This window comes from Physella acuta, unplaced genomic scaffold, assembly GCF_028476545.2.
Source record: "Physella acuta isolate Inbredline_101_S28 unplaced genomic scaffold, ASM2847654v3 ptg000115l, whole genome shotgun sequence".
Lineage (NCBI taxonomy): Eukaryota > Metazoa > Mollusca > Gastropoda > Physidae > Physella > Physella acuta.
Genome location: NW_026731635.1, coordinates 246,458 through 260,534, shown reverse-complemented (window position 1 = coordinate 260,534; position 14,077 = coordinate 246,458). Strand labels below are relative to the sequence as shown.

At 39.2% G+C, this 14,077-nt stretch overlaps 3 protein-coding genes across 3 annotated transcripts; all 3 read right to left on the bottom strand.

Moving 5' to 3' along the window:
- Positions 1-121: 121 nt before the first annotated feature.
- Positions 122-3,482, bottom strand: LOC131934673 (uncharacterized). The gene is made up of 4 exons (XM_059290756.1): positions 3,174-3,482; positions 2,901-2,988; positions 1,479-1,620; positions 122-939 (listed from the first exon to the last, which is right to left on the bottom strand). The coding sequence occupies exons 1-4, from the start codon at positions 3,269-3,271 to the stop codon at positions 821-823; spliced, it is 447 nt and encodes a 148-aa protein (XP_059146739.1). The 5' UTR covers positions 3,272-3,482; the 3' UTR covers positions 122-820.
- An 836-nt stretch (positions 3,483-4,318) lies between these two features.
- On the bottom strand, positions 4,319-6,093 carry LOC131934685 (uncharacterized). Its single transcript, XM_059290768.1, has 4 exons — positions 5,889-6,093; positions 5,325-5,412; positions 5,083-5,218; positions 4,319-4,546 (listed from the first exon to the last, which is right to left on the bottom strand). The coding sequence occupies exons 1-4, from the start codon at positions 5,975-5,977 to the stop codon at positions 4,437-4,439; spliced, it is 423 nt and encodes a 140-aa protein (XP_059146751.1). The 5' UTR covers positions 5,978-6,093; the 3' UTR covers positions 4,319-4,436.
- A 2,753-nt stretch (positions 6,094-8,846) lies between these two features.
- Positions 8,847-11,682, bottom strand: LOC131934678 (uncharacterized). Its single transcript, XM_059290760.1, has 4 exons — positions 11,559-11,682; positions 11,224-11,311; positions 9,982-10,117; positions 8,847-9,074 (listed from the first exon to the last, which is right to left on the bottom strand). The coding sequence occupies exons 1-4, from the start codon at positions 11,645-11,647 to the stop codon at positions 8,965-8,967; spliced, it is 423 nt and encodes a 140-aa protein (XP_059146743.1). The 5' UTR covers positions 11,648-11,682; the 3' UTR covers positions 8,847-8,964.
- Positions 11,683-14,077: the final 2,395 nt, after the last annotated feature.

The window sequence follows — 14,077 nt, the reverse complement described above, 5'->3', positions numbered from 1 at the left end:
AACGCAATGACTAAAGCAGTGATTATTGTATCTAGAAAAACATGTGTGTTTTTTATATTGTGTTTCATTCTAAAAATCACCGGCCTAATTTATTTAAACAAACAAAAAGTGACTCACTTGCTAGATTTGATTTTTTTATTGAACATAATCTTTAGAGAATTGACAAAATTTGTAAGCGTTTCAGTGTTAGTATTGTAGTTAGATAAAAACCTAATTCTTGAGTGTGGTCAGTTGGTCCTGCTATCCAGTTCAGCTGTAGGTGGAGTGGTCAGTTTGTCAAGTCTGGCATTGGTGTTGTAGGTGGAGTGGTCAGTTTGTCGTGTCTGGCATTGGTGTTGTAGGTGGAGTGGTCAGTTTGTCGTGTCTGGCATTGGTGCTGTAGGTGGAGTGGTCAGTTGGTCGTGTCTGGCATTGGTGTTGTAGGTGGAGTGGTCAGTTTGTCGTGTCTGGCATTGGTGTTGTAGGTGGAGTGGTCAGTTGGTTGTGTCTGGCATTGGTGTTGTAGGTGGAGTGGTCAGTTGGTCGTGTCTGGCATTGGTGTTGTAGGTGGAGTGGTCAGTTGGTCGTGTCTGGCATTGGTGTTGTAGGTGGAGTGGTCAGTTGGTCGTGTCTGGCATTGGTGTTGTAGGTGGAGTGGTCAGTTTGTCGTGTCTGGCATTGGTGTTGTAGGTGGAGTGGTCAGTTTGTCGTGTCTGGCATTGGTGTTGTAGGTGGAGTGGTCAGTTTGTCGTGTCTGGGGCTGTAGGTGGAGTGGTCAGTTGGTCGTGTCTGGCACCACAGTGTACAAGAAGGTCGTCCAGTACAGCTGGGAGTGGAGTGGTCAGTTGGTCGTGTCTGGCACTACAGTGTACAAGAAGGTCGTCCAGTACAGCTGGGAGTGGAAGGCGTGCATCAAGAGCTCGGCTTGACCTTTGACACTGGTGGTACAGGTTGGGTCACCTGAAAGCAAATGGAAACATTAGACGGTAGCCAACTGACCAATGGCATTAGCGACTGTAGCCAACTGACCAATGGGCTGGACGTATAGGCATGGTGCAGCAGAGTTTACCAAGATGGTGGCTAGACTTTAAACTAGAAAGTATAATTTTTAAAGGCATCGTACTTCACATGATAGACTATACGGCAGAGTTTTTAAGGCATCTTCTGAAGGGGGGGGGGAGAGGAAGTGCCCTCTCACCCGAAGCACATCCACGACCACCCCCACCCACTACCCCCACCTCCAAAATTACATAGAAAATACATCCACGACTAGTGTCCGCTCCCTGGAAATTCAAACCTCCCTTCCCGAAAGTTTCAAATGCCCCCCCCCACCCTCCACCCACGAAAAAAAAACAACTGAAACTTAACAAATCAACTAAACGTGAAACCGACAGTATAAAACACAGACGACAGTGCTAGACTCACCTACAGACCTACCTACAGACTCACCTGCAGGCGGCAGTGCTAGACTCACCTGCAGACGGCAGTGCTAGACTCACCTGCAGACGGCAGTGCCAGAGGTTTGCTCACTCCCCCCGTGAGTTCTGTGATACCTCCCAGCATGGACACACCTGTAGACCTCGCCTCAATACAAAGCCGGAAGTTCTGCCCAGGTAACTCGGCCGACAGGTTAATGGCACCCTGACACCAGACACACACATTCCATTGTTTATATTTTTTTATAATAGGACAGGTTAATGTCACCCTGACACCAGACACACACATTCCATTGTTTATATTTTTTTAATAATAGGACAGGTTAATGGCACCCTGACACCAGACACACACATTCCATTGTTTATATTTTTTTAATAATAGGACAGGTTAATGGCACCCTGACACCAGAAACACACATTCCATTGTTTATATTTTTTTAATAATAGGACAGGTTAATGGCACCCTGACACCAGACACACACATTCCATTGTTTATATTTTTTTAATAATAGGACAGGTTAATGGCACCCTGACACCAGACACACACATTCCATTGTTTATATTTTTTTAATAATAGGACAGGTTAATGGCACCCTGACACCAGACATACATTCCATTGTTTATATTTTTTAATAATAGGACGAAAAATTCAAAAGATCAAAACTAAACATAGGTCTTATGTTTTAGAATGTCAAACTATCAATGAACTCCCTATGAAATGGAACACATTTTCCTTAATTGAGTGGCCGGGCTTTTTGTTAAGTCATATCAGCATAATTTTTAATATGGCTTTAGTAAGGTCACACCAAACGTTATTTATTTTTTACTTCTTAGTGCATTTTTTCATTTGTGATGGGTTTTTTGTGTGTGTGTGTGTGTGTGTGTTAATTTTGAATACAATATAAGGCTATTTTCCTCAAAAAAAAATGGTTTATGTGAGAGTTATTTTCCACTTTTTATTCGTTCGAAATGAAATTGACACTGCGACTAGAAATTATTTGCTTTCAAATCCTTCCGGTAGCTTGTAATATCTAAAATTGAGTTATCTGCCCCTATTTAGCGCGTATTCGAAGATAGGGCAGGAAATCAGCCAACCATGAACAGAGCTCATCATAGACGGCCCTCTAATCAAGCGATCGCTAGTATTTTATATTGTTATCTCCCCTTTTATTATTTTATATACTAATTGAATATAGTAATTTTTAAATTAAATTGTTTTTCAAATTAGATTGAAAATTAGATATTCTTGCATTGTCATTCAAGATCTACCGCTGTACCGAATTTTAGCAATATCAGACAACGGGAAGTGGGGAAAATTAATATTCCAAGATTTGCTTAGCCACACACAAACAAACACACACACACACACACACACACCTACTTAGTGAGTTAAATAAAAGCCTTTAAACAAGAATAAAATATCAATCCGTTTTAGAATTGGCTACGATGTGTTAATTAATTAAACGTGAAACCAATTAGAACTACCTGAGGCCAGTCCCAGTCTACCTGACCAGACTTGCAGCCCGGGGGGATGACCAGGTACATCAAAGGTTCCGCTCCATCGGGCTGGTTGCTGGAAAACAATTTTAAAAGTTCCAGAAAAAGGGGTGCTCACAAATATACAGGTGTTGACATAAAGTTCAATCACGCGAGACGCTGAGGTCTATGCTTAACAATTGATGTAAACACTACATCCTATAATTTCTTAACTAAGGCACTCTGCTAAAAGGTTTTAATCTAAGCACTTTGCCAAGTTACCTGTAAACATTAGTCAAACGACACGGGTCAGTGAGCACGGCGGCTTTTGCATGATAGCACAAGGCAAAAGATAAAATGAACACTAGAGTTGTCTCCATTGTTTCGCTCGTCAACGGTGAGTTATGTCCCTGGATCTCTCAACAGCTAAATGTGTTGGTTCAATGTCAGTTGTCTCGCAGGATCTCTCAACAGCTAAATGTGTTCGTTCAGTGGGAGAATCCTACACGGTGTGTACACTGAGATTGACACAGCTCACTTTGTCGTACACAAATTTACACACGGCCCTACAAACGTCACTAAAGTCAAGTGCGCATGACCGACAGGAAGTGTAACATGTCACAAAAAACAGTTTAGTTTACCTGGCCAACAGTGACCTGGTCAAGAGATACAGGGGTCTTATTTCTTTAAACTTTTGTCTTATCTCTTAAACATTGGTCCACTTCTGGAATTTCACAACGTCATTGACAATAACATGCGAATAACATGCGGGATGAACACTGGAATTTCCAGAGACTAAAAAGATAGTATATGTAGCACACACATACGACTATGGTCTGAGATATGTCTAGAGATGGACCCCAGTTTAAGTAGTTTAACCTAATGTGTACGTATATTCTCCCAAAAATGCCATGACCACCCCCCTCCCACCCCCCCCCCCCCCACCACCAAACACTGAAACAAGTTGGTGCTTTAGAACCTCACATTTGAGATAAAAATGGCTTGTTATATATTCATTAGAGTCAATTACAAAAGCACATATCGTTTTAAAAAGAGAATGTGTAAAGTAATTGTGTTAACATACAGCCTGCGGATAACTTTTCCAACAACCAGCATTTGGCTAAATGTACTTCTCAAGTAACTCTAACGCTGTATCGTACAACATTGCTCGATCGGCGCTTAACTGGACACCTCAAGGAAAAAGGAAGCGGGGAAGGCCAATGGAGAAATGGAGGCGTACGGCAGGGAAGCAGCTGGCAGAGGCAGGGCAGTCATGGGGGACAAATAAAAGTGGAGGGAGCTTTCTGTACGCCCCCATGTGTCTTGGGCACAAAAAGTAAAGCATGTTGATGTTGAAACTCTTTAATAAAAAATAAAAATTTAACCTTCGAATTTATTTTTAACTTGAATAAAACAAAACAAACATGTTTTAAGATTTCTTAATAGAGCTGTTTTATTAAAGCTGTAGAAACATTGTAGTCTTTGATTGGACGATCTGGTTGGGACGCTGACCAATCAGCATCTCCCTGACACCACATGACTTGATCACGTGATGATCACCTTGTAGTTGAACCCTGTCATGTACAGAACCACCTGGATTGAGTTGACCATCAGCTCTACGGTGCTGTGGGCAGACGTGGCACACGACTCAACACCTGGGTTAGACCAAAAGATCACGTGATTTACATATCCAATACAAACTTCGGCACTTTAAAAAAGTTAAAATGTATAAAGACATTGGAAATCAAATCTCAATGAAAAGTAACCGTACACGACTTTGCTATACAAATAGAGACGGCGTTTTTTTTTTTTAAATTATGCCTTAAAAGATGGCGTCGCCTGTTTATTTACGTCATCACAGCACTACCCTCAGTGCACTTTTATTGAACTAATTCATAGGACCAGCCACAGGCAATCGTTCATGTATTGGTGTAACAAAGCGATAGTCTAGAATATAAGATTGATAAGTTTCTACCTCCTGTTCCATGATGGAAGGGGGGGGGTGACATTTAGGCATAAGAAATCATATTATTTTATTTAAGAGATATTGCTGCACATTACCTTACAACTATCTCATTGTCTCATCTTAATGTCGTAACTGCACTACCTTAGGCATGAAACTATCACCATATTTTTAACAATGATTTATAGTTAAAATTACTTTAGACTTTAATATCCCATAAATATTTACCTTCTCTGGGTAAAGGTAACTCAACATCCCTCCCCTCTGTGACGTCCTTGACCCCTGTGACTGCCGTCGTCGGGGCAGCCTCAAGACACAGGGAGAAAGTTTGTCCAGGTAGATTTAGTCTCAACTTCATGTAGCCCTGAAATTATGGAACACAGGTGTATCAAACAGCTTCAGATACCCTTGGAGTAAAGAACCACAGGTGAATCACAACAAACGCATCCCAAACAAAATACAACACTGACCTTTGGACTACTCCAGTTCACGAAACCGGAAGTACAGTTTTTAGGGACGTCCACTTCAACTATTTGTTGACTTGATGCTCCAGGGTTGCTGGGAAAATGTATCAGGAAGTATAAGAATGTATAAGAAACAATCTTACAATATAGTCTAATACCGTCATTGTCATACATTAGAAAGTATAGGAATGTATAAGAAACAATCTTACAATATAGTCAATACCGCTGAATTATTTAGATTTTAGGGGTAGGGTGGCTAGCTAACTGTAAAACTATATGACTTCCACAAACTTTTAACGATACAGTCAATATAACCGTGATACAATGAGAAAAGTTTTAATTTCAATTTTACGTTTAACCCTTTGTTTCGTCTTTCTTTGCAAGAGTCGCACATACGATACTTAGTGGGTTTTTTTAAGTGAATATATTATATTGACGACTTTAGCAATTTGATATATTTGATTTATAAACATAAATGCAGTTTGATGTAACATTTAAAACTTAGAAAGTGGTTATTGTCTTACTTTCTTAAAAGAAGTTTTTTTCAGTGTGGTATGTGTTACCACTCACCTTCCTGCCAAGATGTTGCAGCCATTGATATAAACAGCCCCGGCTGTACCGACAACAGCAGCCAAACAGCAAAGAACGATCACCTGCATGATGGTCTACTGTCTTACAGCCTGTAGCTACTGGCACTACCACACACGGTTTGGAATAAAACCTTTCTAGCTAAAGTAGCTGTAGCGTAATGACTGGTCAGGGGAGATTGTTCGGGAATATAAGGAGAGATAACTCGGATGTGTTCTATGTAAATGTGTTGGTCTCGTGTTCTTGTTGTTGTTTTTTTTATAACTCTTCACTAAAAAAAATCAATTATTTTTTTCTATTTCACAACAAGTCCAGAGAGAGATAAAATATTTCCTTCGCTTCATTGGCGTAAGGTAACTGCAGGTCAAAAGGTCAATAAGGAGCTCTACAATAACAGCAGGTCAAAAGGTCAATAAGTAGCTCCAACAATAGGCCAAACACACGAAACAACGGAACACATTGTTATTCTTTGCGTCACCATGGCCCAGAGGCGTAGCGATGGGAGGGGGGGGGCAGGGGGGGCATATGTCCCGGGCGCCGACCTTAGAGGGCGCCAAAATGGGTTGGAAAAAGTAATCGAAAGTTTGAGGGGGGGGGGGGATGCAAATCAAAAGTTTGTCCCCGGGCGCCGGGAAGGGTCGCTACTCCTCTGCCACCAATATCAAACCCATACCTAAACCACAACTAACCAATTCATAATCCATACCTTAACCATACATTGTAATCTATACCTAACCCATGTGTATTTTAAAAAGTTAATTTTAAACGAGGGAACTTAAATAAATGTTCGCAGTCCTTTTCTGATCGAATTTTTACCACGCCAAGCTTGTCGCAGTTCGCAATGTCTGGTTGTCGGGTTGTGTTGTTGTTTGTTTGTCTGTTTGTCTGATTGTTTATTTCTCTCATTGTTAGGTTGTGTGGGTGAAAGATAGTCTGGTTGTCTTGTTGTCAGGTTGTGTGATTGTTTGTCTGCTTGTTTGTCTAATCCACCACGATTGATATGTATGTATGTATGTCTACACATTTGATTTCAACACTGCTCACTTACTCTACACATTTGATGCTCACTTAGTATACACATTTGATGCTCACTTAGTATACACATTTGATGCTCACTTAGTCTACACATTTGATGCTCACTTAGTCTACACATTTGATGCTCACTTAGTCTACACATTTGATGCTCATTTAGTCTACACATTTGATGCTCATTTAGTCTACACATTTGATGCTCATTTAGTCTACACATTTGATGCTCATTTAGTCTACACATTTGATGCTCATTTAGTCTACACATTTGATGCTCATTTAGTCTACACATTTGATTACAACACTGCTCACTCAGTCTACACGTGGTCACTGAAGACAGGTGCGCATGACCGGTTCGTGTTTCACTGGTCAGCAGTGACCCTAGGTCAAGAAGCAGAATCTGGGGTCTTATCTCTTCAAACTGAATTCTTATCTCTTCAAACTGAATTCTTATCTCTTCAAACTGAATTCTTATCTCTTCAAACTGTTGTCGTATCTCTTAAACTTTGGCCCATTTCTGGAATTTCCTGACGTCATTGACATCTGCCACACCATGACATTCGAGATAAACTCTGGAATTTCCCGACATCTAACTCACAATAACAAACCTGAAGAAATCTGGAATTCCCGAAGACTAAAGAGACTAACAATGCTGCACATACAGTCTACAGACATCAGTGTTGTGGGATGTGTAGTTGACATAGACAGAAGTGTTGTAGGATGTGTAGCTGACATAGACAGAAGTGTTGTATGCTATGTATTTGACATAGACAGATGTGTTGTATGCTATGTAGTTGACATAGACATATGTGTTGTAGGATATGTAAATGACATAGACAGATGAGTTGTAGGATGTGTAGTTGGCGTTGACAGATGTGTTCTTGGATGTATAGCACACAGACACAACTGTTTCATCCCATTATGTTTTATGTGCACAAATACTCTCCCAAAACAATTTTTTTCAGTGATCGTTGTCTAACAATACGATAGTACCTAGATCTATATTATATGAAATACAAATATGACATTTCGCTTCAGTACCTAGCCACACAAAAGTATATAATGTATGCACATGTGAATTATCAACCCCACCCACTCGACACACACACACACACACGCACACAAAGAAATACCGCGACAAATGTAGGTACTATAAATTATTCTTAAAATCACATTTTATTTTTAAAAACTGTTTCATATTACTTTATTAGCAAAATGTGAAAATTCGTGTGGAGCTTCATAGACAGAACTTATAAGCCAGTTAACACATTCATTTTGTCTTTGAACAAGCTGTCATTTTGCTAAATATAAGAAATAAAGAATAATCAAAGCCAGCGTTACAACGTGTAAAATATACCTTACAAGTCAGAAAAGTCGCAATATGTCACATCCATTTCAGTATTATAAATTAATTTTCGAGTTTATTTAAACCACTTTTGAAAAATACTGATTATGTGTAAGAATGCATGCATTCTATTTCGACTGAAGTTTGATAATATTTTGCGACTGCATTATCACTGGTACACAAAATCTACGTCTAGTCAGCTGATGATAACACTTAGCCTTGGTATACTTATCATTCCCTCTGACCGACACTTCTCCATCATATTGTTACCTTTACACCATGTATTCCATCAAGCTTGCATTTATTTCTAAACATTTGATATGACTGTAATTTATTTTTGTTTGGCCTGTTATGTTCTAAATGGCAACACATTTTGGAATCAATAATCACACGAAAAGACACATTGTATTTACACGAAATGGGTTACTTTAAAATAATTTCCATATCTTTGTCATAACCAGTTGGTCATTATTTTTTTAAGAATTGTAAATTATACAATATAATCAACATCCAACGCGTTCCAATGGTTTTTATTTTTCAAACTTGAATAAAACAAAACAAACAAGTTTTAAGATTTCTTAAGAGAGCTGTTTTATTAAAGCTGTAGAAACATTGTAGTCTTTGATTGGACGATCTGGTTTGGACGCTGACCAATCAGCATCTCCCTTACACCGCATGACGAGATCACGTGATGATCACCTTGTAGTTGAACCCTGTCATGTACGTCTGCCAGCTGGGTGAGCTGACCATCAGCACTACGGTGCTGTGGGCAGACTTGGCACACGACTCGACACCTGGGTTAGACCAAAAGATCACGTTATTTAAACATCCAGTACCAACATCAGCACTTACACTGTTTTTAAGTTGAATTTACAAAAATACTGAAAGTGGTAAATTAATATTAAAATAAAAGTCTCAAGACTTTATCCAACATGACATAGCTAGATAAACGGCGTTTTCTTGAAAACTATTCCTGAAACGTTGTGGGTCGCCTGTTCAAACACTATCCCCCACTCCCCCCACCCACACAACTCTATACCCCACGCCCCACAACCCTATCTCTCCCCCACCCAACACAACCTTATCCCCCACGCCACACAACCCTATACCCCACCCCAAACGTCCCTATCTCTCCCCCCTTCACAACCCTATCCATCACCCCACACAACCGTATCTCTCCCCACCCCACACATCCCTATCTCTCCCCCCACACCCCTTCCCCCACCCCAAAAAATCCCTATCTCTCCCCTCCTTCACCCCACAAAACACTATCCCCACCCCACACAACCCTATCTTACCCCCACCCAACACAACCGTATCCCCCCCCCTTTAAAATATATACTAGTGGTCTTTTTATTGACCGCAACTAATGTATAAGACCAGACTCAAGTTAAAGTTAATTATGTTAACAGAAACAACAGATCACATTCAGACAGCAGAATTGAGGTCAAGAAAAGATCATGATGAAATATGACATTAAATAATAATTTTCGCCCACTTTCTTTGGGGAGGGGTTGGCCTTTATTTTATCTAAGTGTAATAACTGCAACTAGAACTAAAACTAAGACAGTAATCCATGTTAATATCATAGCTACTGGTATTTAAACATTAAGCAATATCAGTATTTACTAGCAAATTATCCATAAATCTAGATGAGACATCAAACAACTATTTTTACCAAAGATGTTTGACTACACATACCTTCACTGGGTAGAGGTAACTCAACATCCCTCCCCTCTGTGACGTCCATGACCCCTGTGATTGACGTCGCCCAGGCCGCCTCCAGACACAGGGAGAAAGTTTGTCCAGGTAGATTTAGTCCAAGCTTCAGGTAGCCCTGAAATTATGGAACACAGGTGTATCAAACATGTAGCCTCAGCTACAGGTAGACCTGAAATTATGGAACACAGGTGTATCAAACATGTAGCCTCAGGTAGCCCTGAAATTATGGAACACAGGTGTATCAAACATGTAGCCTCAGGTAGCCCTGAAATTGTGGAACACAGGTGTATCAAACATGTAGCCTCAGGTAGCCCTGAAATTGTGGAACACAGGTGTATCAAACATGTAGCCTCAGCTCCAGGTAGCCCTGAAATTATGGAACACAGGTGTATCAAACATGTAGCCTCAGCTTCTGGTAGCCCTGAAATTATGGAACACAGGTGTATCAAACATGTAGCCTCAGCTACGGGTAGACCTCAAATAATGGAATACAGGTGTATCAAACAGCTACAGGTAGCCCTGGAATAATGGAACACAGGTGTACCAAACAGCTTCAGGTAGCCCTGAAATTACGGAACACAGGTGTATCAAACATGTAGCCTCAGGTAGCCCTGAAATTACGGAACACAGGTGTATCAAACATGTAGCCTCAGGTAGCCCTGAAATTACGGAACACAGGTGTATCAAACATGTAGCCTCAGGTAGCCCTGAAATTACGGAACACAGGTGTATCAAACATGTAGCCTCAGGTAGCCCTGAAATTACGGAACACAGGTGTATCAAACATGTAGCCTCAGGTAGCCCTGAAATTACGGAACACAGGTGTATCAAACATGTAGCCTCAGCTACAGGTAACCCTGAAATTACGGAACACAGGTGTATCAAACATGTAGCCTCAGCTTCAGGTATTCATGAAATGACGGAACACAGGTGTACCAAACAGCTTCAGGTAGGCATGAAGTTACGGAACACAGGTGTACCAAACAGCTTTAGGTAGACCTGAAATTACGGAACACAGGTGTACCAAACAGCTTTAGGTAGACCTGAAATTACGGAACACAGGTGTACCAAACAGCTTCAGGTAGGCATGAAGTTACGGAACACAGGTGTATCAAACAACTTCAGGTAGGCATGAAATTACGGAACACAGGTGTATCACAATAAATTATAACCTGATGTGTATCTACGCAGTACTTAAGCCAATGCATACCCAACCCTGACCTTGGGATAGTTCCAGTCCACGTCACCGGAAGTGCAATTTTTAGGGACGTCTGCTTCAACTATTTGTTTATCTGATCCTCCCAGGTTGCTGAGGAAATATTTTAGGAAAATATGTTTAAGATACACGTATCAAATTATCAAATACCGTGACTGTCTTAGTACTGTAGCTTAGTTTCTAGTTTGGGGGAGGTGGGTGAGTAATGTGATGAATATTACAAATGCAGTTTTCATGTGTGAATTGGCGAAATTAATTAGCTGTTGTATTTGAATGTCAATTACGGGTTAAAGTCTTGCTATTTTAAATAGATGAGTCGTAAACACAATCGCCCACTCACCTCCATGTAATAATACTGCAGGCATCACCGTAAACAGCCCCGGCTGTACCCACAACAGCAGCCAAACAGCAAAGTAAGATCACCTGCATGATGATCTTGTGTCGTAGAGCCTGTAGCTACATGTACTAACACACAATGTTTGGAATGAAACTTTTTAAACTTAAGTAATGATTGACCAGGGGAGATTATACGTGAAGATAAGGAAAGATAACTCGGATGTGGAGTAGGTAAAGGTGTCAGTCACGTAGTTTTTTTTAAATTCTTAACCAAATGATGAACTTGTTTCTTTATATTATTCAACCATAAAGCCCAGAAAAAGAAAGATAAAACATGTTCTTCTCTTACTAAGCATAAAGTATCTTTTAGAGAAATAACTACAGACCTAAAGTCAACGAGGTTGTTTGTAAGGTGACAGGACAAATGATCTCAGGACAAATGGTTCAGGGACAAATGATCTCAGGACAAATAGTTTAGGGACAAATAATCGCAGGACAAATAGTTCAGGGACAAATGATCTCAGGACAAATAGTTCAGGGACAAATGATCTCAGGACAAATAGTTCAGGGACAAAAAATCTCAGGACAAATAGTTCAGGGACAAATGATCTCGTGACTAAGAGTTCAGGGACAAAAAATCTCAGGACAAATAGTTCAGGGACAAATGATCTCAGGACAAATAGTTTAGGGACAAATAATCGCAGGACAAATAGTTCAGGGACAAATGATCTCAGGACAAATAGTTCAGGGACAAATAATCTCATGACAAATAGTTCAGGGACAAATGATCTCAGGACAAATAGTTCAGGGACAAATGATCTCAGGACAAATAGTTCAGGGACAAAAAATCTCAGGACAAATAGTTCAGGGACAAATGATCTCATGACAAATAGTTCAGGGACAAATGATCTCAGGACAAATAGTTCAGGGACAAATGATCTCAGGACAAATAGTTCAGGGACAAAAAATCTCAGGACAAATAGTTCAGGGACAAATGATCTCAGGACAAATAAGTCAGGTACAAATTATCTCAGGACAAATAAGTCAGGTACAAATGATCTCAGGACAAATAAGTCAGGTACAAATGATCTCAGGACAAATAGTTTAGGGACAAATAATCTCAGGACAAATAGTTCAGGGACAAATGATCTCAGGACAAATAAGTCAGGTACAAATGATCTCAGGACAAATAAGTCAGGTACAAATGATCTCAGGACAAATAAGTCAGGTACAAATGATCTCAGGACAAATAGTTTAGGGACAAATAATCGCAGGACAAATAAGTCAGGTACAAATGATATTAGACAAAATATTCCATCCGAAATATCCCAGACAAATATTCCAGAATAAATTATCTCAGACAAAATATCTCACACAAAATATCACAGACAAAAATAAAATATCTCTGGACAAATGATCTTCGACTAATACCTTTCATCACCTGTTTTTACTAAACCAATTTATTAATTAAACAAAGCCAGGGTCCACTGAGTGAAAAATCAGTTTTAAAAAACCAGTTACCCCACCCAACCTGAACTACTCCCACACACACACGCACAAAACCATATTTTTACGTCAGTGCTCACCACAGTAACAGGTTCACACCAGAGATTTATTTTTAATTCTGCTGGTCTGTACATTTCTTGATATTCTTCCAAGACAATCCACTTCTTGCCAGTTACTTCTCGGCTGTATGTCTCCTGTCTCTTTAAGTCTTCCCTTTGTTACGTTTCTCTTGGGATTTCCAAAAGTCGTTGCTGGAATATTTTCTTACTTCATACACAGTACTTGGTCCATCAAAACCATTTTTTTTTAAATTACTTCTGAATTGTCTTCCATTTCCATTTCTCTAACCAACTTTTCGTTTCAGATGGATTGGGCTAGTGGGTGCTTTTTATAATTCAAAGACACTTCTTACTTTGGAATAAATCCCAACTTAAAGAAATGTTCACAAAATGAAGGACGAAGTATTTATTAATTGAGAACACTTTTTTTTAAAATTGCTTTCATTTTCATATTAAAGGTTAACCATAGCAAGCTTTTACTTAATTTGCAATGTCAAAATTTGAAAAAAAACTGTTAATGGCACGATTTTATCTTTCTTTCTCAAAACTTGCTTTTCCATTAGTATAGCATAGCTTTAGACTAATTACTTATTAATATGGTCGTTAATTTTTAAAAATCTAAAAACAAGCTACTATATAAAATATTTATTTTTATTTTTATTTTGGTCGCTTCTTGAATTTTAGAAAAGATAATCATTAGATAATATTTAGACAAACGATTTTCTTTATAGTTATTTAAATAGTGGTGCATTATTATATATTGAAAGTAAATAATTTATTTTCTACTTTCTTTTTGTGCATACCTATATAAAAGCTTTTTGTTATAAAATTTAAAAGTTATTAATCTAATTCATTAAAAATCATGTAAAATTACAAAAATAAATGCTTATGTTTGAAACTGCGATAAATCTATTGGTGTTTGAAAGAACTTGTTACATCACTTGTATAGTTCTAGTTC

Coding starts and splice junctions, on each gene's coding strand:
- LOC131934673 (XM_059290756.1), bottom strand. CDS start 3,271: ATGGAGACAACTCTAGTGTTCATTTTATCTTTTGCCTTGTGCTATCAT. Junction 2,989..3,173: donor CGTTTGACTAATGTTTACAG/GTAACTTGGCAA, acceptor ATTGTTTTCCAG/CAACCAGCCCGATGGAGCGG. Junction 940..1,478: donor TCTGGCACTGCCGTCTGCAG/GTGAGTCTAGCA, acceptor ATTTGCTTTCAG/GTGACCCAACCTGTACCACC.
- LOC131934685 (XM_059290768.1), bottom strand. CDS start 5,977: ATGCAGGTGATCGTTCTTTGCTGTTTGGCTGCTGTTGTCGGTACAGCC. Junction 5,413..5,888: donor TGCAACATCTTGGCAGGAAG/GTGAGTGGTAAC, acceptor ACATTTTCCCAG/CAACCCTGGAGCATCAAGTC. Junction 5,219..5,324: donor TGAACTGGAGTAGTCCAAAG/GTCAGTGTTGTA, acceptor CCATAATTTCAG/GGCTACATGAAGTTGAGACT.
- LOC131934678 (XM_059290760.1), bottom strand. CDS start 11,647: ATGCAGGTGATCTTACTTTGCTGTTTGGCTGCTGTTGTGGGTACAGCC. Junction 10,118..11,223: donor TGGACTGGAACTATCCCAAG/GTCAGGGTTGGG, acceptor CCATAATTTCAG/GGCTACCTGAAGCTTGGACT. Junction 9,075..9,981: donor GTTACCTCTACCCAGTGAAG/GTATGTGTAGTC, acceptor GGTCTAACCCAG/GTGTCGAGTCGTGTGCCAAG.